Genomic DNA, 24,287 nt, shown 5'->3' on the forward strand with positions numbered 1-24,287 from the left:
TTGATGACCACAGTGCAGTTTAGCCATCCATCCAGTCACATGCACATTCATGCAGTGCAAACATGTCCAACACTTTCTCTATAACACATCAATCATACAATTTAGGGTACGGTATCCAACACTTTGGCACACGGAATGGGGGATCGAACCGTCTGGTTATTGGACGGCACACTCTTACTCCTGAGCCCCAGCTGCCCCAGGGTGTATATGTATTGGCATGGGTCCTACGGGTTTAAAAGATACTGGACTACTGTGTGTGTGTCTTACCTCACACAGAAGTTTTGCAATATCAACCGGCTGAAACTAACCATTGAGCAGAGGACAAAAGATCGATTGATTCCAAAGTGGCAGAGTGAGCTCAGAGGTACGTCATGTAGAATGCAAACAAGAGATTAAACTTGAGTATATACTGATATACTGTATGTGTTGTGTGAAAAACAACAGTAGAGGCAGGCTATCTTATGATGAATAACACCTGAATCCCAAAGGAGATGTAAGACATACAAGGCTGAATAGAAACCAGAAGATCTGTATCCTTTGTAATAAAAACTTTATGGGTGATGAATATCATATTTTGTTTATGTAAGACAGTAAGCATTATTGTGAATCTGTATCTGCTTAAGAATTATTAAAACCAACGATCTATGCTTAAATAAATTATTTTACACCGGGCGTTTAAAATAAAAGAATATACCTCCCTTTTTTAAATAGCATCTGTTCAGCCATTGTTTGTGCTGCGAACCATGTGATCATGGTATTGAGTCACATTAAATAAATAAAAAAAAATCCATTTGGTAGATTCTCAGTTTTACTTTAAACATAGTTGGGCTGAATTGCTTGGTGTCCCCTGAGCAAAAGTGCTTCTTCGCACAATGTGTATGTCTCCTTGTTTGCTGTTGGTAATCTGGTGAAATCAAATTAATTTAGGAACACAATAATGCATGTCTCACAGCTCAATTTTTGAACAGGGCCTCAAGCGATAGATGATATTGTATTTCAGTTGAGCAAATTCCCAAACTACTAAGCTATGATTAATTACATTACCACTAGCCAATTTCTGCAGTGGGATTCTCTACCGCAGCATGATGCCCTCTTTGTTTAGTTAGTAATACAGCCTTAAGTTTCATATCATGTTGAGCCTTTCACCTTACATGGCATAAAATCATACCTTGCATAAGTCAATATATTTTTGTTTAATTTAAAGTTTTAGGTAAGACCTAATTTTATGCATTGAAACTAAAAGGATGGTCAGAAATTATACAATATGTATGTATGAGTCGTCCATCTATTACCATTAAAGCTTACTCAAATTATTGTGACACCATGAATCATGACATTGTTCGATATATCATAGAAGCATGATGCGAATAATGTGGGAGCACATATGGAAGTGAATAAGTGAGAGAGAGAGAGAGAGAGGGAGGTGGTGGTCATGAACCAGGGAGGCATAAGTGACTACATGTGACAGCACCCCACACTTTATCTATGGCAGCCCTGCAGAGAGGAGCCGGCCCGCTCGCCAAAGCCTCCATCTGTCTGCTGCCCTGCGAGGAATATCCGCTATACGGCACACATACACTCGGCCCCATGCTGATCTGCTTGGTCCACGCCAACGCCAACTCTGCTGGTGAGAGCTATATTTACAAACAGCTGCCGTGGTGATCACCAAAAGAGAGAGGAGAGGTATTCTTTAAGATGAGAGGGTTTATCTGTCACACCCATAGCATGCAACACTATCAACCCCAAGTTATTTATGTAAGCTGGTATAGCAGTGATTCATATTATCTTGTATGTGTGAAAATAAATACCTGACAATGCATGCATTCCAGTATTGAAAGTAAAATACTCAGGGAACTTCATAGGATTTTATTTAGACATTTCTTCATATAAATTTCTGTGTAAATAAACTTTTGCAGGAGAGTAACAGGCATATAGAGGAGCATCAGTGGTACGACACAGCAGAATAAAGGTTGTTATGTTTGGTGGGTTTGTAAGCGAGACAGGATGCCATGTGGAGCACAGCAGTGTTTCAAACATGTTGAATAAAAAAAAGAGATATTCTCACCTAGTCTTTGCACAGAAGCCCACATTGCACATGGCTACGTTATAATTGTATCACAATGAAAACATCTCTTAAATAATAACATCAAGTATTTATGCACAGAAACCTAGCAAATGAAAATCATAGACAAACCCTCTTTTTTCTTATTTGAAGATTAGGTTAATTTGCACAATCATCTCTGCATTTTGCATAAAACACACTTTTTCATGCGCTTTGTATTCAGTTACAGATTGAAACGTGTCTACTTTTTTCTCCACTCATTCAATCTCTCCCCACTTCCTGCTCCGTCCAGTTCTCCTCCTATCACCCACACAACGCTTCAACCTGCTCTCCATCTATCTTCCTCACAAGGGGAAGACCAGGAACCCGGAGAAGGTGGAGTACTTCCAGCCTCCCATCAGGTTGCCTCTCTCAAGTCTGAGATAGACCTTATCCCCCTTCTCCATGATCACCAGACCGGCGTTGGTGGCCGCCTCTCTGGTCACGTCCTGGTCTCCAGCGAAAGCTGAAATCATCGGCCAGCCGTTCAACATCAGGCTGACCTACAGCAGACGAGATAAAAGGATTAGAGCGTCCATGTTGATCTGCTGGAATGACACCTTTATGTGGTGAGGTATTGTACCTGGATAGTTTGCCTGTTGTAGGCCTTCACAACATGGAAGTTGAAGCTGTACACTCCTCTCCTTGGTGCCAGGAAAACACTGCTCTCTTGGTCGAAATGAGTGCCAACGTTCACCAAAATCTGATATATGACAGTTCACATACAACAGTAAACGGCACTTCAATGTATTGCGTTACAAAAAAAGCTCTATGGACAAGGAACAAACAGTGGCCCTATTGTCAAAGATTTCCCAGACATTCCTGCTCACTCCAGGGTCACTTGGGTCGTTATTTTTTACCAAGAAGTTAGATCTCAGACTACTCTCCCAAACTACTGAAACATATTGTTACATGTCCTATTACAAAAATAGCTCAAAAAGTCAATGAAATGCAGATATTCTGCCTAGCAACATGCATTTTTCCTTATTGTCAGACTTCTGTCAAAGTACAGCGTAGTGATCTACATTTTTACAGCATGAAAAGATTCCATTCTGTTCTTGTTCTGTTCTACTTTAAACCTTAATGAGCATCTCACATAGCCTAAAGCCTTTAATATATTAAAATGCACAATGGCATACTTTAAGAAATCCCCCTGTAAAACAATAGTCACTCACTCACATTATCAAAGTAGATGATCATGGTGCGGTTGCTCATGTCCGTGGGCTCGTGGTTGGTCTGGCGGCTGGCGGAGAAGGCCACTCGCCCCGAGCCGGAGCGGACCGACATACCCAGGGCGTTACCGGCTGGCTCGGACGAAGGAGTGGAGTCGCATACTACCAAGCATTTCCCCTCCAGGATGATGGGCTCTGTGTCATTCTGGCCCCTGGACTCCCTGGGTCCCCACAAAAGGAGCACACCCAGCAGCAGGAGGTCAACATGAAGGGACCTCGGGTGCATGATTGATGCTTGAGATCTCTGATTAAATATGCTACGAAAAAGAGTCACTTTTGAAGTGTAAATTAACATGCTATGGTGAAAGATAAATGTCCAGAGTTCAGAGTTGGTTTGATTAGCCTCTATGCTAACGTGGCAAGATCTTAAATGATTTTATATTCAAATGAAATTCAGAAGGGTTCATTGGCCATTGCTGTCAATCACAGGCTTTCTGTTTTTCTCTCTGGTTTTCTTGTCTGCCCCACAAACCCCAAATCTCTTGAGTGCCTTATGTGCTGTGTCAGTCGGGGCCAGAGTGACAGTCACCAACAAAAAAAAGGGGAGGGGGGGCAGGGAAATCTCTGGGTATTTTCAAGTTGATTTCATCAGCAAAAAATAAGACAAGAAGGCAAAAGAGAAGAAATGTCTGGGGACAGGAAGAGAGAATGTTTGAAGATATAAGGTACGGGCACAGCGAGTGAAGATCCAAGCTCAGACTGTAAATGCAGGCGAGGAGGATGAGAGACGCGCTGAGGAGATGAGAGGTGAAGGGAGAGAAAAAAGAACACGATGAGGTAAGATTCTGGAGAGGTGACAGGAGAAGGATGCAGGACCCAGAAGGGAGTGAGAAAGAGAGAGGGAGTGGGGGACAACTCCACTGAGTGACCATCTGTCATTTACACTTACTCCCCCCCCCCCTCCCTTTCCCTCACACCCTCCCATCGCTTCACACAACAAACACTCTTTTTCTCCCTCTGTCACTTGTGCTTTTGTTTCACGCCTACACATTCACCAGTTGTACTGTCTCTTCTTTACAATTTATTAATTTTCTCCCCAAGTTCTTTTGTGTTGACTTGACGCATAACAATTAAAGTTAAAGAACAGAGTCACATTTGTCCTCAGCAGATCAAAACAATTACTGAGAAATGTATTTTGAAATTACACAAATTCATCTTTGATTGAAATTAGCACAACATGAATGAATAAATCTCATTCTTAATGACACATACAAACACAAATGTTCCTTGTCTGGAGATTTATTCCTATTAGAGCAAAATGATCTATCACCATCTAATATTAACTTTAAACAAGTGCTATAACGTGCTCTGACCACTGTTTGCTCTTTAATGAACAATTCCAGAATTTTGGGTGAATAAGAAATAGAGATGATCACCTGTTTCCATTTGGACAATCTTGTATTCCATATCAGGTGAAAAGAGTCCCATCTGAATGACTGGTCAACAATCCTTCTTCTCTTCCTCCTCTATCACATTCTCTGACAGTTGGGCCGTCAGTGTGAGGGAAACCAAATCAGATTACGCTCGGCTCCCTCTCTCTCTCTCCCTGTGCGTCGCTCACTCTCTCTCTTTAAGCAACCTCCCTTTTTCGTTTTCTTTTCTCTCTCCCTCTATGTTCATCCGCCCACTCACCTTTACTGAAATAAAGAAAATGCCATGTTAATATGGGCATCGGCGAAGTGTACAGTTAGTGAGTGACTGGCAGTTTTTTTCCTTTAAGATGCAATCAATGCAGAGGGATTACTTCATCTGTGTCTTCACACACACTGTGCACCTTGGTGTAAAGAAAAATGTTTCTACCTCCAGTGTAACTACTTTAATCATCTATATTAGATAAAAGGCTGGAATATAAATTGTTTAACAGTCTGGTGATAGGCAAAGGTAGACTTGAATTAAACAAATAAAACAGAATACGTTTTTAGTCACACAGAGGTAGGCCTGTGCACCACAACAAAACAGGGATTCTTACATGTCATTTCCCCCATTTATATTAATAAAGGTTGACTAAATATTAGAAACCCCTCCTGATGCAATACAAGTCAACAGCAGCATAAAGTAGAGCCTTCAAAATGAAAACAAAGTTAAATACAATTTCTTCAACAAAAACAGGAACAGTACAACTGTAGGGTTTATTAAAACGCTGTTGTATTAGACTGCATCTGTTTTATTGAAGTGTATCCAATAAACTGGCAGCAGAGTTTATTGTCAGTAGCCAGTAGTCACTTGCTTTTTTAAATCACTATGGAATTAAAGCACATAATAACCTTGGAGTCTTGATATGAAAATCTATTTCTGTCCTTTTTCACATGAGTCTTCATTTTCTCTCCCACTTACTAACATTCCGACTCTTCTCTGTCGGATATTATTTCCATGTCAGAATCACCTCATCACCGTTCGGAGTGAAGTGGTTCTGTAGGACGGGCTCCGCTAAAAAGTTCCAGTTGGCAAAAGTTCAGAGTACAGTGCAGAGTCCTGTGTTTGTTAGGGAATGAATCAACTCTATATTGTCTTGTAGTGTGTTTATTTACATCAAACCAGTGCAGGTGCCAGCAGTAATTATCTCAGGCCTCTTTTGCCTCTCCTTCATCTCAGACTTTGACGATAGAGATGCAGCTGTTGAGATCAGCTTTGTAGAGTCCGAAGCCCAAGCACACGGGCTGAGTGAACAAGGTGGAGAAGGTGTGAAGGTGCGTCAGGTTGCTGGATAGTCCCACTTCAGAGAAGGTGATGGTTCCTGCACCGTAGTCCACTGCCACGGCGACTCGGTTGGTGGTCATTTGGTACGATAGGCGGGTCTTTCTGCGGTTGTGCCAGGCGGCCAGCTTCCTGTCATGCTGCTGTGTCAAGCTCCATGATACCTGCAGATTTGGAACAGGCAATTTAATGATGGATCATTTGGCATAAAATCTAAAGTGTCAAATAGGCATAGATACTCTTTGATCATATTTAAAGGTGCTACATGTAGAATTTTATAATCATCTGTGTCATGAAAACTTTGAAACCTTAGGGAAACCTTACCTTAACCTTACCTCACTGGAAGAGGATTCTGTGTTTCTCGTATGCAGTGGTGGGATGTAACTAAGTACATTAACTTTTTTACTGTACTTTACTTTATTTTAAGGTACTTTTCACTTTTACTTCACTACAAATAACAGATGTACTTTCTACTCCACACTTTTTTTACAATGCATTGTATAACATCTTCACATATTTTTTTATGTATTTTACATTTTAAAGGTTATCAATAACGAAAGTGTAAATTGGGCCATTGATCCAATCAGAGCAGGCAGGTAACACTAGACCCCGCCACCTGCAGCAGCATCATCTCTAGTGAAAAAGAAACCACTCGGCCATAATGATGGAGTAGACCTTTGCATTTGGAAATAGGTGATACTCAGCCAGTACTTTTACTTTAATAATTTAATTAATTATCTAATAGCAAGTGTTTAGTGTCCAATTATTTCTACTTTTACCAGAAGTGAAATGTTTGAGGAAAGAAAAGTTTAAAGGAAAAAAACCTGTCAAAACAGCCTTTTTATTTTCACTTTAACCACACAACAAGCTCAAAGGAATGCCAGAAAAAGCTGAACAAAAATCACTGGGATTAGAGGATCCCACAAATTGTATTTTTTTATGGAAAACAATGAATCTGTGGCTGAAAATGAAATATAGCACCTTTACATGTGAAAGTGCTATCAACAAAACCAGCTACTTGGCGCATATACCTTGTTGTTCCCAAAGGCGTTGGCATCTTTCCCCTTTCTTCCAATACTTCTATAGCAGACGCCAATATCCCAGAATCCCTTAGTCTCCAGCTCCCAGTAGTGAGTCCCAGAGGAGAAGGTCTGGACGGTGAGAACCTGCGGCCAGTGGTCGAAGCGTTCAGGGTGGGCTGAACAGGGCTGGCGGCTTTTAACTCGCGTCACTGAGCGAAGGTCGTCTGCGATGCTCAAGAGAGGATGGGCAGAGTTTGTGTCCAGACTCAAAGGACTGGTTACTGTACGAGAGGAAAATAAAATAACATTTGTAATGTTGAGTTGCTTGAATTATATTATTTGTGGACATTTTGCTGGTTAACTCTGACTCTGGTGAGCAATAGATAATCTATAGTATGTCACTGCTCTTGTAAACAACAACGTTTTCTTTATTATATGAAAACTCATATTTTCGAAATGCAAACATCCACAAACACAGTCTAGTTAATACACAGAGATGACCACTTGTGGTACTCAAATCAGATGAGAATGTACAAATTAAATTAAAATAAGGAGATTATCAAATTCTTCAAAATAATTTTGGAAATATCCAACGTTGTTTCATGCTGAGTTAGATGTGAAGATCAGTGTTACTCTCCTATATGTCTGTTAAATATGAAGCTTAGCCAGGAGACTGTTAGCTTACTTAAGCAGAAAAACTGGAAACAGATGAAACTAGAAAGGCGCTTGGAGAACGCACCCCCCTGCCAACGCCCTATCTCCACATGTAAAAGAACGGATACAGTTAATGAGTTATTCCTTGGCCAATACCCCACCCTTCAACCAAGTTTCAATTAAATTGGTTCTGTAGTTTTTGCTTAATCCTGCTAACAGATAAACAAAAATGAGAACATAACCTCCTTGGCTGAGGAAACAGTGAGCATGGCTCTGTCCAACACTTATAACTTATGAAGATCCCTAATTGACTCATTGTTTGCTAAATTCATACAAAACCAAAGGCTTCACAAGTGTCATGTGAAGAACTGAGCTAACAAGATATAATGTGTTATGAGCTTTACAGGACCAGATGGGTGTAGTTTTGTTATAATCAAACAGACCCCTTCCCGCTGTTTCCCTCTGCTCCCAGTCCTTATGCTAAGCTAAGCTGTACACAAGGCTGGTATCAATCTTCTCACAAGACTGGATCAGAAAGTGAATCAGTGTAGTTCCCTAAAATGTTAATTTAATGAATTAAAATGAATGGGCAGGCTGGTGTGTGTGTGTGTGTGTGTGTGTGTGTGTGTGTGTGTGTGTGTGTGTGTGTGTGTGTGTCACTGTGTGACTCACAGAGCTCCCTCTTGAGTTCACTGAGGCATCGGAGGGTGGAGGTGATGAACTCTCGATACTTGTTCTCTATGTCCTCCAAGATATGCTTTCTGTCCTGACTGACGGCCTCAGGGACAAAGAGTGGGCTGCTCAGGTCAGCGACTAACCTACAGCAAATGAACACATACAAGTACAGTAGGAAAAAAAGTGTGATTTAAAGCGATTAACATATAGATTCAAGGCTTGTGTAATAACGCCATCTGTCCTTTTTACTCTCTTGCTGTCTTTCTATCCCCAGCGCACACACACACACACACAGGCATACATTTCATAATGTGCATGAAATATCTACATAAACACATTTCAAGACATCTAATAATGCATCATCATTGATTTCTTCTTACCTTGTGTCATCTGATTGAAAGGCCTAAGGAAGAAAGAATCAAGGTCATGGCTCAGCTGCATACTTTTTTTACTTAACTGTTTGATGACAATATATTCTGAGATCTACTTTATCAAAGAGTCTACAGCTCTTTTAGAAGCTCTGTAACACTTCACTTCAGCGCACTGGTGGTTTGAACCACGATGTAAGCATTCAGACATGCTCACAATTAGAATGTCGGTATAATGTTCATTATTTTAGTTTAGCATTCTAAAATTTGCTAATAAGCACTGAACGGAAAGTGCAACGGAAGGGGTGTGCTTATTTGGGGTATTTCCTTATTAACCAAGGTATTGGATGAATAAAAACACAAGAAAGCTGCAACAAAGTTCTCAAGCTTGACTAAAACTGGGGATATTCCAGTTCTGCCCAGATGATGGCACTAGACTAAAAGTTAAGGGATCATCCAAAAGATTATATTTCATCCTGAGGGGATCATGAATACCATACATGCATACGAAATGAATTATATGACAATCCAAAGTCATTTGTACAATCTTCTAGGATACATGAATGTCAGAACCAAATTTTGCATCAATTTATGTAGTCGACATTTCTCGGAATGAGTGAAAACTATGGCAGTAAATGGAAAAGTATAGGAGATCACTGAGGTCAGTATACACTTTACATCCTGTGTATACAGGAGACTGTGGCTCTGGAGGGAGGGCAGGTTGTCCACTATCTACAGGGTTGGTGGTGTGATTCCAGTCTACCCTATTCCCTGTGCTGAAGTGTCCTTGGGCTAGATACTGAATCCCAAACCTCCCCTGGTGGCTGTGCTGCTAATGTGTGAATGATGTGTTGGATGTGATTAAATTGCTGCACTGAATGAATGTCTGTGTGGATGGCTGTAAAGAGCTTTAAGTGGTCATCAAGACTAGAAAAGCCCTTCATAAATACAAACCACTTATCTACACAAAATCTAATACCAATCGGCTCAATAGCTGCTGAGAGATTTCAGAGGCTATACTGCATTCACCGGTAATTCTGACAGCTCAGAACACTATATCATCATTATTGACTGAGGCTACCCTACAAGTACTACAATACACTGTTAATGTACCTAGGGTCTGTTCTTACCCAGATGAGCAGAAAGGGGTCGGTCTCTGCCAGCAGTGAGACCAGGTAGTGCTGGATGCTCAGCGTCTGGCTCATGTCGTCCCTCAGCTTGGAGCAGTCCTGGTGCACACGATCAATGACCTGCTGCCTCTCTGTCTTGGTGATGTCCCTCAGGGCCACCACCAGCTTTGTCACCTGAACCTGCAGTCCTGAGCCTAGGCGCTCCACCTGGGCACCGTCCTTTTTTATGGAGTCCTGCAAACAGAGGTGAGTGGCTTGTGATTGGTGTCAGATCTGTGATCATTTCATAAAAAGGCATATATAGAGCAAGGGCCGTCTGAGGGTAATACATATTACATACATACATACTGATAGCATTTTGTAGTTTTGCTTTATTTTTGAAGAAATTGTACTTTCTTGATTCTTGTTGTTCTTGGTTTGTACCCTCGGGGTTGAATGCACTTATTGTAAGTCGCTTTGGATAAAAGCGTCAGCTAAATGAAATGTAATAATGTAATGTAATACATGAAAATGATTGAAAGTTGTGATCCCTTATGGGTGTTAGCTTGGGGAGTACACATTGGACTATTTCCTCCTAAGAGGGTTAGGGTTAGGGTTAGTTTTTCTTTGCAGGGTTTACATAGTTTTACTCACAGCCATAGTGGAATCAACATTCTCATGCTCCTTGAGGATTCTCTCTCCATCTTTCACTTTTTCCTCTGCTTTTATGAGCAGCGTCTGGAGAATGACCTGTTGAATCACAATCATTTCAGCAACCTTACACTGGTGCACAAGCAAACATACTAAAAACACACCTTCATACACCTCCAGCTCACCTTCAGGTCATCTTCCACTTGTCTCAGTGCTTTCACTTTGTGCTGAACGTGGCCTCCCTCAATCAGACAGTCCCCACACAAGTATACCATCTCATCTGCACAATAGTAGCGGAATATCTCTGTGTGTATTGGGCATCTTCGCTGGGAGAGGTCGCCCAGCGGATCCACCAGCAAATGGGTGCTAAACGCCGGCCTTTCCAGATGGGGCTGGAGGTGTTCTTTGCACAACGACACCTCACACCTCAGGCAGGTTTTGACGGCCAGTGACGGCTGCCCTTTCTCTGTCTCAGGGGAGCAGCAGTCGCACAACACTTCACCATGCTCCTCCTGGCACTGGGGACAGGTAAAGGGAACTTTACCCTCGGCCGGGCTGCTCCAGGCCTCACGGATGCAGGCCGGGCAGAAGCTGTGGCCGCAGGGAAGGGGGTGGGCTTGACCGAAGATGTCGCGGCACACAGAGCAGGTCAGCTCCTCCTCCAGGGACGCCATGGTGAGTGGGAGAAAGGACCCGGATGTGTTTTTGTGTCTGTGTCACACAACGCTTCAAACCAGTGGATTTATACAGAGGACAGAAATCAGAAATACAGAGACTAAATTCCATTTAACAAACAAACCCACATAATAAAAACACACAAATGACTCACAGGTCTGTGCAGCACAAAAAGAAAGACAATGTTACATGTGCACCAACAGGCCTAAAGTTGCTTTGGAAACTGTCCCTTAACTCTCTTTGACTGAGCTGCCCCTCTGGAGAATTATTTTTTATGGCATTAATATCAGTAGCCTAATACTTGCTAAAGTTTTTCCAAATAAAATCATATCACATTAAAATATGATGCAGAGGGAGGCCCTATGTACCTCATCATGTTTTCCCGTCCAAACAGACTATACATTGTGAGGGAAGTCTGAATTTGCTTAATTTACTTCATAAATGTATGCTTTACAGATTCCAAGTTTGACTATTGTGGCTTTTGAGCTTAAGACACAAAATCATATTGCTTTACAGGAAACTATAGCCTGTCTGCAATAATGTGTGAATTTACACTGGCATGGAGGGTGGGTGCAGGGGTGTTGCCTGGTTTCAAGTTTGAGCAATGGCCCCTCAAAATGTCTGTGCCCTGCATGGTGCTGTTCCATGTAAGAAGAACTGATGCCCAGACAGGATATAAGACGCTGGTGACAAATGGGATATCCTTTTTTCACTCCAACTGTGCACTTAGACCAGTAATCCTGTCTACTGGGCTTTTTCCTGCTGTGCTCTATGTATAGAGTACTTAACAATGTAACCACTATTACTGGGAAAACCTCATGATCTAGTTGTGTAAGGCAATACATCAACAATACAAGGTCTGCAAATACCTTAATGTTGAATCAGGACCTATTCAACACATAGGGGGAAATAAACCATACATTTGTGAGACATTTTGATGAGAAATAAACATATAATTTACTAAGCAAGCAATGACACACAGTACTGAGCTGATAAGTAAAGAAAACTATGATTTATTGATTACCACAGCAAGTGCAAAGGGTTGTAACACGGCCCTGCTGTACGTGTTAACTTGACAAAGACCCAAGCTGTTGCGATGAAGGGATCAGAAGATCATCCTTAACAGCTTCTTGGTCTAAATTAATCTGCATGTGCTCCACTATTACATGTTCACCACGTTCATCTCTACTGGATATCATGGTCATTCTTCATAAATATCAAAAGTAAAAGTGGGATTTGTTACCTGTTGGAGTCCTGGTGTTTGCGGACCGTGGCCATCGATGAGCTTGCGTTGTCACTGTTTTGACCGTGTAGACTAATCCCAGCAGATTCACCTCCCCCCGAACTGCTTCATCCATGGCACTGGACTCACCGAGGTCATGTGACACTGTGGTGGGAGGGGGTCATGGGCAGAATTATAAGGGTTACTTTATATTATAATGTTTTGCAATAGAGTCACAGCTCAAAAATGAGCAGCTATAAAATAACTAATTTTAGAGAGAGAATATTATATTATAATATAAAAGTCTTTGCCAAAACTTTTTGTCACTTGCTGTTTTGTCTGCGCTTTTTATGATGATATGATTGTTTTGTTTTTTAAAGAAATGTGTGTGTAATGTCATAATTGAAATCATCAAGAGCTCATCAAACCCATTACAACATGCCTTAAATTGTTGTGTCTCAGAGAGACACCTAGTGGCCGTGTTGATCCATGGCGTAAGGCCCAGTGTCTGCCAGCCACACTGTTGCAGAACACATGGCTGTAAGAGGTCAAGCCAATGTCAGTCAAAACAATAATGAATAAAGAAAAACAGCCAAGATGGAAAATTGGCCAAATAACAAATGTCCCAAACCACGGTCCCCCCCCACATCACAAATCAGCAGAACTGAAAATCAAGAGGTGGGTGAATGAATGTGGTAAAAGTGTCTTCAGTGCCTCTGTATACTTTTACGTATTTTATTCTTTTGCTCTATTTTGTTTATTAATTTTATATTTTTTGAAAGCAACTGCATTGTATTCATATATGAATAAAATGTATTGCAATCATTTATTCTGTACATTAACTGAGCTGTCACTGTTAGTCACCTGTCAACTTTGAGCTAGGGTCAGGATTAGGTAAGGATTAAGGTTATTTAAGGGACTTTGAAATGAGATAATCTGTCCTGTGATAATTTTATACTTTGGAAGGACCTTGTCGTGTTTCCATTAAAAGTGAAGCTTAAGACATTCAAGATGAATGCTGACTATTAGCGTCATTTACTTCTACATATTTTCAATATATTGTATCCAAATAAGAAAAGACAAAACAAGATAAGATAATAAAAAGGCAGTAGAATAAAATACAGAAAATAAGTACATAATATGAACCTTTTACCACAGACAGAAATATTGTTTGTAGAAATGTACTGCTGTAAAGTGAAGTGGCACAGGGTGAGGAGTATATATATATATATATATATATACACATAAAGACTGTTATAGGCAGGTATGGTATACAAAATGAGTGGGTATATAATGCTATGTGCTATATATATACACACAAATTCACTACAGACCACTAAATTGGAGTATATTATATATGATCTAAATGTTTATATATAGGTATCAGTTCCCATTAGTATACAATAGGATATGTATATAAGATGGCATGTAAGTATATAATAATGTATTGTCAGTAACAGGTGGGGTAACCACAGGGATGTCCACACCTGTTCAGATGTTAACTCCCCATCGGACTGACCCAGCCCAGCATCAGGGGTGTGTGTCCCCGGGCCTGCTCTCCAACGTGGAGGGAACTGTGCACACTGCTTCCCAGAGGACCGTCTGGCGGCCAGGGCCATTAATTATAACCGACAGGGAGACAGACAGCTGAGCAGACAGACAGACAGACAGTGCCGCAGAGAGCAGACAGACAGACAGGCCGCACAGGAGCAGGCCCAGACAAATACAAAGAGACGAGGAAGAGCAGCACGCACGGTCCGAGGAAAATAATCCTCCCCCTGTAGCGAGTGTGTGTGTGTGTGCGCGTGCGTGTGTGTCGTCGCTTCTGCTGCCTCTGGACCAAGAGTAAATACATTCAGCCATAATCACCCTTTGTCATAAGAGACACTAACGCGTTTTGCGACGGAGATAAATAATTGAAAAAAATGCGGCTGTCCGACTGCGCATCCCTGGGAGTCAATTGGGAAACGCTGCGCCAGTGTCCCGGCTGAGAGACGGAGCCGATCTCTCCCAGCCCGAGCGGCCCAGCTCTTCTCTCTCTCCCCCCTCTCCTGTCATTACACAATAGAGCACCGCTTCCCCAAAAATCATCGTTTCAAACATGGTAAGTTGCTTTTGTCTTATTTTTAACGGGGTCTTGTCGGCGACGAGCGGCCTGCGGGGGAAATGCACATCCGGGACTATTTTTTTCGGAGGAGTCATAATATTTTATGAATCATAACTTGTTATGATGTGGGAGCGCGCGTGGCGTGCAACAGGTCGCTGTACAGTAGCGGGGACGCGCATCCCAGCGCCGTATTTTGCGCTTGTTTCCAAACATTGTTTGAAACGAGCGATCCGGCCGACGGACACGCGATCACGCTAGCGAGATGGCAGGAGAAAACACGAATGCTTTGTTGGCACAATAGATTTCTGCTTTTTTATCGTTTTTTAAAAAGCGATGATGTTCTCAGGTTTGACTGTTTGATAACTCCTCGAGTTATCACTTCTATCGATTTGACCAAATATCATTGGTTACGCAATGACGGTCATGTTTGTCACCTAATGATTTTATTTTTAATCCTTTCATAATGTTCGGAAATCACAGATTTGTTTTCTTAATGTGTGTCCATATAATATGACCATTATGGGAATTAAACTGTTTTGTGTTACATTAAATCAACCAGGCTTCTACTTTACAACAATGGACGATGTGGTTTAAATAATTCAGACTAATCATCACCTGGCGGCTCATCAACATCTCCCTGTTTTTATAAGATAACATTTAGACTTCGAATCAAAGGACGGGTGCATTTTATTATTCTGCCCAAGCCCCAGAGAGACGGAGGGGGGGTGTAGAGGTGTTGAGGGGCTGGGTGTCACATGCAGGGCCCGGGTTAAAAAAAAAAAAAAAAGAAGAAGATTTTTGCCTCCTCACTCTGGCCATGTCTTTCTTTCACTACCTCTCCTGCACGTGGTGAGCGGTGGGGATGCGGGTGAAAAGGGAGCATTGTGCCTCCAGTCAGTGGCCTTATGTGTTGGAGAGGCTCTGAGAGGGTGATGTGCACTCAGCTGTGCTCCCTCAACGCCATTGTTGCACATTCCGCCCCATTTTGACTGAGCTCACATACAGAAGCCTGTTCTACACACCACACACAGCTCATACAGATTAGAATAAGAGAGAGTGTGTGTGTGTGCATGGGAGGAGGCGGCCTGTGACACTGTATGTTCGGTTTGCTTTAACAGGATTCATTTAACCAGAGCCTTATTGGCTTTTGGGCCCATCAGTGCGCATAGTTTCCCCCCTGTTACGCACAGAAAGATGAGATTTAGATTTTATAGATTCATATCACTAATCCAGAGCTCAGGCGGTGATGGGTATTATGAACTTGAGCGTCAATGCGCGAGGGTTTAGTGAGGAGAGGCAGTGGACTCTTGGCTGAAAAGAAGGGGTGTTCACTCGCCTTTTGAATGCAAAGTAGTGGATGAACAAGTGAGCTGTGTGTGTGTGTGTGTGTCAAGAAGAGAAGGAGGGCCAACGGTGAGTTTTGAGAAAAGGGAAACTTGTTGAGAGAAACTGTCACACATGCCTCTTTGGCACTTGAGTCCTGTTTTTCTTTTCTCTGCACCACAATGCCACCAACATGGACCATGCTTTACTGAGACCAAACCACCCGGAGCATCCAGTTTCACATTTCTGGAGATGATACTTTAAAGATTTTCTTCCTTTTTGTTCTCCCTTGAAGTAATTTAGATACCTACTTTTTTCAGTGTGCAGGGAGACAGAATAAATCTTGTGTGTCGGCCAATGCGCCCCTGCGTCGGTCCCATCCTGCAGAAGCATGTCCCGTCGGAAACAGAAACGACCCCAGCAGCTTATGAGCCTGACCCTCGGTGCCTGTCGGATACATGAGCATGGTGAGAAATAGACTATACATCAAAATGATACATTACAAAAGAATATTATTCAGTAGGATGGGACTCATATTGGACTAGTTTAGTTTCATAGGGGTCACACACAACCTGCAAATTGTGTTTAAGTGTTTTAACTGGTGATATAACTTTTGCACTGTATTGCAATTGTTGACCTAAGACTTGTGCAACACCATGTGGCAAATAGCAGGTTTAGAATCTGAACAGAAATGTTAACTTTTTGTTTAGATGTGTTGATCAAAAGATGCTTATTAAATTGTAATCATCGTTTAGAAATTGGGATTATTGAACAGCTAAGTTCAATTTGTATTTGAAGGGTGGGCCATGTTTTACTCTCTTGCTCTAAAACTAAGGCTTGTTGGAATTACTGGCCTACAAAGTCTCTAATTTTCCCTCTGTGGTTGCAGCCATTAGCAGCTTTCTTTGCCCTGTAAAACCCAAGTGTCTTCTCTCCTCACTGCTAGTTTCAAAGAAACAGACCACCCAGAATACAAGGACATACAGTAACCTGACAGAGGGAAATCTGTGAAAAAGAATGTACAGTGAATTTGAACATTTTGGAAGAGGCAAAGAGATGAGTACGAGAAGGTCAAGGAACAGGAATCTTAGAGGCACTGAATAAGGTGTTCTGACTGCAAAAGCATTAGACCCCATTGTCCCCTTTCAGCTTTGTTGCTGGGTACTGAAGCATGAACATACCCAAGAAGAAGTGTGTATGTGTGTGTGTATTCATTCACTTCACTCCAGTTACAGGAATGGGGTGCCTAGTGTAGTGTGTCATAAAACTGTAGCTTTCAAGCAAACAGTAGTAAGTTTACATGTGCATGAGCAACCTTGTGCTTTAAAAGTCATTTTCTTTTTGTTGCCATGTCTTGTGAGTTGACATGCTGTGTGTGTCCCCAAATGCTTTACTGAGCTAAGTTGGTTGATGGTCTGTGAGTCATCATGTCTGTTTGCAGGGCTGGTTGTTTTCTTTGCACGACACCTCGCTTCCTCTGCCTGGCCCTAAACCATATCAGGAATGTGACCCCCGTGTGTGTAAGGTCAAGTCTACCAGCCAATCAGGCACCCAGTACAGTGTCCAGTACCCAACCAGGACTTAACATTTAGCCCCCATTGGGTTACTGGGGGATGGGCTCTTAAGGAGACAAAAGAAAGACAGATTGAATGGAGGAAGAAAGAGGCAAGGATGGAAGAGTGTCTCAGTGTGTGGACGTGGTTGCTTTTTTACTTGGGTGGGGGTGAGGGGTTGAGGTGAAGTCCATTGTCTTGAGCATGTTGCCCTGGAAACAAGGTAGGCTCCTGTATGGTTAAGCAGTGTATTTTTGCAGACCAGTGGGATCTGTGTCTGTGTGTTTGCAAGCATGCATGCCTTCATGCATCACATATGTGTGTGTGTTTGTTTGTGTGTGGCGATAGTGGTGAGGAAGCTGTAGTTGATGAGGACAGACAGGACAAAGAGGAAAAGAAAGCTGTGGTGGAAAATTCACCCTATAGGTTAAAAGTCACCTTTTAATAACTAAACTCTTCCATTTACTAGATAAACATTTTGACTTGTCATTGCTATCTTTTGATTATTAAGTGAAATGTGGGCTATTAATTATAATTGTTATAAATAAGATTGTAATTGTGAGCAAAAGCATGCTTTCTTGCCACTGTAAATGATGATGAAATCACATTCAGATTTTCTCCTTTCAATTCCTCTAGATGACAACTTGGCAGTGAAGTCACAGACCTTTCCATTTAGCCTGGATTCTCCCTTGTGTTCCCCATCTTCTCCTCAAAGTTCCCAGCTGCTCCTTACTCTACGTTCAGCTTTCAAGGGGTCCCAGACCCCCTCTCTACCCAGTGAGAGTCCACCGTCATCATCTTCACCGAGCCGGCCCTCCCACCAACCCTCCAAAGACCCAAAGCCCTCCCTCTCAACTGACCTCCCTCACTCTTCTCTCTCTTCCCAAACTCAACATTCACCTGCACTTGAACTGTCTGGTTGCAGTCCAACATCCTCTGCAAGTTCTCTCACCCACTCTTCCCGAAGTGCACACATGGCCTCTCCCAAGTTGGGACTGTCGGCCACCACCACAAACTCTTCCTCTTCCTCATCATCCTCTGCCTCCCTATGTCCTCCACCACACCCTGGAAGCCCCAGTCGCGTGCCCGACGGCCCCCCAAGTCCTGTTACTCCCACCCCCAGCCCAGGAGTGACATCTGCCTCAGCTGCACCATCCAGGGCCCAGTTAAGCATTGCCCTGATCCTGGAGGAGCTGCGGGTGCTGCAGCAAAGGCAGATCCATCAGATGCAGATTACAGAAGAAATCTGTAGACAGGTACTACGCCTCGGTGGAGCCTCCTATAGTATAGACACACCCTCACAGCATTTCCTCCCTCCCTTGCCTCAGCTCTGCTTAGAAGGCAGCAAAAGAGCAGTCAGCCCAACTACCCTGCCAACTCCACCTCAGCCTTCCACTTCTGTTGCTCCTCTTCTGGCATGTTTCTCCTCCCTACTTCCCTCTCAGACTGCCAACAGACCCACAAGGGCAAGCAGTTCCGCATCTCAAATCCTGCAGCCCCACAAGCCCCAAATGGAAGGAACAGGAGTTACTTCAGGGGCTCATAGTTATCTGGGGATGGGCTCTCATTACTCTGCACCCTCAACCACATCCTCTGCTGCCATCTCCATGGCTTCCTCTGCTTATCCACTAGCCCTGTCTTTAGCTCTGCCCAACCGCTACCTTCATGAGAAATCTCCAAATACCACCTCTATGAGTGGGCACAGTGGCCTCTCCCTCCTAAACTCATCCCTTCCCACATCAGTTTCTATTGCCCCAAACTCCCAAAATGCTCTGCAGTCTGTCTCAGGAGGAGGAGACTCATCCCCTTTATCCGGCTCCAACATCCCTGGTCGCCTTCAACATGGTTGCCGCTTTTGTGGGAAAATGTTCAGCAGTGACTCTGCCCTGCAAATACATCTACGCTCACACACAGGGGAACGACCCTACCAGTGTCCAGTGTGCCTCAGCCGCTTCACTACAAGAGGCAACCTTAAGGTACATTTCCTACGCCATCGAGAGCAGAACCCAGAGCTCTCACTTTCACTCCTGCCACCTTCTTTGTTTGGGGTTGCATTAGGGGCCACTGGCGGATCAGACATGGGGCAGACCATGAGCAGTGGTAGCAGTAGTTGTGGCATGAATATGATTCAGAAGAAGCGTAAAAGGCCCGAGGATGAAATGTGTGGAGATAATTTGGAGGTCAGTGGCACCAGTAGTAGCTTTTCTATGGGGGCCTCTGGAGGGTCTGCCCCTTCCACCCTACCCCTGCCCCCTACAGTGGATCTGGCATTGATTTCCCACTCTCTACTCCAGCTGAATAGGGCTGCAGCTGTAGCCGCAGCAGCCTCTATAGCCTCTGGCTCATCCCACTCACCGTCATCCTCTTCAGCCTCCATTTCCTCTCTGGCTACCTCCCTCCTCTCCAACTCTTCTTTGTCCTCGTCTTCCACCATCACAGGATTACTCAAGGGTGCCAAGCAGCAGCACTTTGATGAAAACACTCCCCCTCATGCCCCAATACTTTCTCCTGCAGCATACTCTCAGCTAGCCCAACTGCCGAAGCTCCTCTTCCCATCTGTCTCCACTTCTTCCTCAACCCCTACTGCACACTCATCCCTCTACAACCATCCAGCCCTGAGCTTGTTGCGCACACCACTACCCTCTTCTCCAGGCTCTCTCCAACTTCCTTCTTCCAGCCATTCTCAGCTTTCTTTCCCATTTTCTTCCTTTCCCAAAGTCCAAGGTGCCCCAACCACCACTCCATCCTCCATGGCTTCCTCTACTCCTACATCAGAAACCTCCAAGTTGCAGAGGCTGGTGGAGAAACTAGAGAAGGCCTCTCCCCATTCCTCTTCTCCATGGACATCTTCCTCCACTGCCACCTCCATGCTGGAGATGCTATCTAGCAGTACCACTACTGCTTCAGCCAACAATCGTTTCACAAATGCCAGCACTTCCACCACATATGTCATGGCGTCCCCACCATCTTCTAATCTTGTCACCACTTCTGTTTCAAATCTCACCCATGAGATGATGGCTGCCCTAGGCATGAGTAGCAATGCAGCCAGTGCCATGGTTGGTGGCATGTTACCATCACTGAACATTACAGGTCCAGCTGCTAACCTGACAACCAATCAGTGTGGGGTTTGTTTACGGGTACTGAGCTGTCCTAGAGCACTGCGTCTGCATCAGGCTACACACCTTGGAGAACGACCTTTTCCATGTAAAATATGTGGACGATCCTTCTCTACTAAAGGCAGCCTGCGGTCGCATCTGGCCACCCACCATGCTCGACCAGCAAATGCACGGGTCCAGAACTCTTGCCCTCTGTGTCAACGGAAGTTCACTAATGCCCTAGTGCTTCAGCACCACATCCGTATGCATCTTGGTGGACAGTTGCCCCCAGATGGCACAGAAGATTCTGCTCATGAAATTCCACCTGAATCTAATGCCAAAAATTTGTCCCAATCCCAATCCACTGATCCAAATACTGTCTCTAGTAAAACACCCCCTCTAGCTGGCCTCTCTCAAAGCCCAGTGCCAAGTTCACAATTTCAAGCAGTTGGCTCAGTCCCTGTCTCTGGTAATATGAAAGCAGGTGATTTCATCCAGCAGAATCCTAGCAAATCTGCACCCTGTAGCCCAGACCTCATCCCCCCTTCCAACCTTAGCCCTGACCCTTTCATGAATCCAACAATGCAAACACTATCACCAGGCAGTGTAGAACCCCCTGTCCTTTCTGTCAGTAACCCTTTGCCATCCTCCCAACAGACAGGTCAAGATTCTCCAGTTAGCCAAGATAACCGAGTTGAACAAGTTACTGCTGATGATCATCCTCCTAAATCCAACCCTCCACCCATTACTTCCAATGTAACAAAACCTACAGTAACCCTTAACATTATTGACGAGGACTGTGGAGATAATGTAGAATCTACCTCCTCTGATGCCTTTCTTGGCTCCAGCTCAAACTTGGACAACTTACAAAGCACAGCTGCCCTTGGTGCCCCCTCTGCTTGTACCTCCTCTAACCCCACCCTGAGTCAAGATGTTCTGAATGTTAATGTAACAAACACCTTGGAATCAGTCTCAGTCTCCCCAAGGCCCCAATCACCAGAATCCATGGAAGAAGACAAAGAGCAATCTCCTTCACTAGTAACACCAAAACAAGACCCAGCAACTGTGCCTGACGAGGACCTCAAGAAGACTTCCAATTTGGAGTCTGCAGACACTATTGATGTTGAATTAAGAGGGGCAACACAGAGAGCTGCCCCTTTTGTGAGGGAGACACGTCAGAGCTTTCATTTTGGTTCATATCGGAGGGAGGACAGAGTGGAAGGTGTTAAGATTAGTGGATTAGCTCCAAGTGAAGCTCTGGATGCTTCTGTCCCCATCAACCTGGCTCCAACCCTGCCATCTCCAATGTCTCGTCCTGAGAAGAAGACATATTGCTGTGCTGAGTGTGGGAAAGAGTACGCCAGTCGCAGCGGACTGAAGGTAACTGAGTCATTTTTGTTGTATAAAGTTTGTTTTAAGACAATAAGCTGGATCATAGTATTTCGCTTTTTCATCATTGAAACTATAGAAATTAGTTGATATATTTGTCTACAAAAAGAAATCCGATGTATGCTTTAGTCATATGTCAGACTAAATTAACCGTAGATTTTACTCTACACTTTGATGTATTGGGTATATTTGAAAGCTATACCGTGTCTAACCCTAAACCTATAACAAGAATGATCATTACACTTAAATAATTTTAAATCTCTGAATTCTTAGGGGCACATGAAACACCATGGTGCTGTAACCAAATCACCACGTCCACCAGCCCGGACCGGTCGTTCCTCCGCTGAACAACAACCTTCTTCCACATCTATGGCTTCCTTGAACATTCCTGCCACCAGAAGCTCAGCAGGTTTCTGGAATCAGTACCAAGCCTTCCTTAACACCAGTAATGAGCCAAATGATGACCCGACTGGACTCCAAGAAGAGAATGAGTCAGCGAAATCCCCTGCTCAATCTCAAATGGATCCGATTGTCTCCGAAGAAATCGGGGAAGAGTCTAGTGAGGGGTGATAATTCAAGTCAATCTGATTGACTGTCTGATGTTTTGGTGTTTTCAATCAATGTTTATGTTTTGTGAAACTGTATGGACTTTTGCGTAGTACTGCTTCCTTAATACATTTCAAGTAGCCAGTCTGTTTGATAGTCAGAGTAAATATGTTTCTATGTGGAAGTTGTGAGTCAATCAACTTGGTCTTGTGTTTAAAAAAAAGAGAGCGCTATTGTACAAATAAAGATAAAAAAAATATTCAAGAAGTAAGAATTTGAGTCCAGTTGTTGCTGGAGTTGTTAAAATAAGTGATATTACCTTTGTCTCCCTTGTCTGGCTCAGTGGTTCTCAAACTGAAGGTATGAAACTCTGTGGGGAAAAAACAGTCGTCAGTTTGCCGATGCCTTCATGTTGACCTTTATTTCACTAAAAACTTTTATCATTACTTTCTTCCCTACAATTCTTGATGACTTGGGTGGGGAGGTATAAGCTTGTTTTGGCTACTTAGGGAGGGTAAACCAGAAACAGTTTTGAGAACCACTACGCTGGCTAAGGTTCTTAATAGTTTGAAGCACATTCTAACATGAAAAAAAATCTATGTTTGGACATCAAGAAAGAGTATCCCTGTCGTATCAGTGTTTCATACCAGACCTGGGTCAAGTAATTGACAATTAATGTTTGAAATTACCACTAGGCCCAAATGGTTCACCATATTTAAATAATGATGATGCTTATTAGTGAGTCATCAGAAAGTAAACTAATGGAATAGAATTTTTTATAATTTTGTCAATATATAAACCTTTTGGTACTCATCATGTACCAAATCTGATCCAATTGGCACCAAAGGAGGCTTAAGTGAACCAAATTTCTTGGTAAATGCTACAACCTGGATCTGTTTCATGTCTATAGTCAGTCCTTAAGTTATAGAGAAACCTGATATAAATGGAAATTAGAAATTTAGATCAGTGAAACAAAATTTTGCTTTGCAAGAGAAAACAAGGCCAACAATATGAAGATTATTTTCTGTGGGGAATATTAAGTCTTTTGTCCCAATCCCGTGATTCAGATAAACTCCTCCCTCGTGTCATAGTGGTTTAGTTTTCACTTTATTGTCCTGTCAAACCAGAAGCACAGCTGCAGTGTTTGTGAACCCAGTGAGGACAAGGTCCTTTGTGTGACTTTTGACCTTCAGCTTCGTGAATATTTTGATTGTTGTTTGGTCCTAATGTATTATCTGTAACATGTTTTCAGATACTAAAGTTACTAAAACTTTAAGTTACTATATACAATATATCAGAAGTCTGTGTCTGTCTGTTCTTAACTGTACATTCAGTATCTCCATATTAAAAAGCCATTTGAAAAAAAAATGACCTAGTCTCTTATCGTGTTGTAACCAGTGTACTTGTTTATTATTTCCTGTGAACACAGCATAAATCTAAACAAAGGGCATTTGTGTCTGCTCCGACCTTCCCTTGTCTTGTCACATCAACCGAGAGGATGAGGGGACTGGATGAGGCCAACTGCGATTTAAGTACATAAGGTGGGTTAAAGGAAATGTGTGTATTTTAAAAGTCATCTTTTTACTGTGTGTATGTCTGTATACATTTGTCTCTGTATGTGTGTATTTACATCGCTGATAAGCTTCATACGCACAGTAGCTGTCCGATGTGATGTGAAATCTACTGTAAAGCTGACGTTACCCCAAACAAATGAATACAAACAAATTAACTCCAATGAACACCTGTCAATAAACATACAATATGTGCATGTGTCTACAGTTATGATCTGGAACCAATCCAAGCTACGAAGCTAGAGGTCTAAGTTTCTTCTCTTAAAGGAACATAGAGCAGCATGGAAGACAATAAAACAG

The 24,287-nt window shown here is 42.9% G+C and overlaps 3 protein-coding genes across 4 annotated transcripts; 1 reads left to right on the forward strand and 2 right to left on the reverse strand.

Moving 5' to 3' along the window:
- Positions 1–2,406: 2,406 nt before the first annotated feature.
- Positions 2,407–3,559, reverse strand: cbln12 (cerebellin 12). The gene is made up of 3 exons (XM_061084958.1): positions 3,281–3,559; positions 2,685–2,804; positions 2,407–2,604 (listed from the first exon to the last, which is right to left on the reverse strand). The coding sequence occupies exons 1-3, from the start codon at positions 3,557–3,559 to the stop codon at positions 2,407–2,409; spliced, it is 597 nt and encodes a 198-aa protein (XP_060940941.1).
- A 2,362-nt stretch (positions 3,560–5,921) lies between these two features.
- On the reverse strand, positions 5,922–11,180 carry trim110 (tripartite motif containing 110). The gene is made up of 7 exons (XM_061083588.1): positions 10,692–11,180; positions 10,510–10,605; positions 9,877–10,110; positions 8,759–8,781; positions 8,376–8,521; positions 7,059–7,330; positions 5,922–6,191 (listed from the first exon to the last, which is right to left on the reverse strand). The coding sequence occupies exons 1-7, from the start codon at positions 11,178–11,180 to the stop codon at positions 5,922–5,924; spliced, it is 1,530 nt and encodes a 509-aa protein (XP_060939571.1).
- A 3,291-nt stretch (positions 11,181–14,471) lies between these two features.
- sall2 (spalt-like transcription factor 2) lies at positions 14,472–23,753 on the forward strand. Of its 2 annotated transcripts, none has more exons than XM_061084652.1 (3): positions 14,472–14,507; positions 18,023–21,861; positions 22,144–23,753. In XM_061084652.1, exons 2-3 carry the CDS (start codon positions 18,361–18,363, stop codon positions 22,438–22,440), a joined length of 3,798 nt encoding a protein of 1,265 aa, XP_060940635.1. In that variant the 5' UTR covers positions 14,472–14,507; positions 18,023–18,360; the 3' UTR covers positions 22,441–23,753. The 2 variants fall into 2 exon arrangements, with proteins under 2 accessions (XP_060940635.1, XP_060940634.1); XM_061084651.1 differs by lacking the exon at positions 14,472–14,507 and adding an exon at positions 16,225–16,300.
- The last annotated feature ends 534 nt before the right edge of the window (positions 23,754–24,287 follow it).

Source organism: Limanda limanda, chromosome 13 (genome assembly GCF_963576545.1).
Source record: "Limanda limanda chromosome 13, fLimLim1.1, whole genome shotgun sequence".
Lineage (NCBI taxonomy): Eukaryota > Metazoa > Chordata > Actinopteri > Pleuronectiformes > Pleuronectidae > Limanda > Limanda limanda.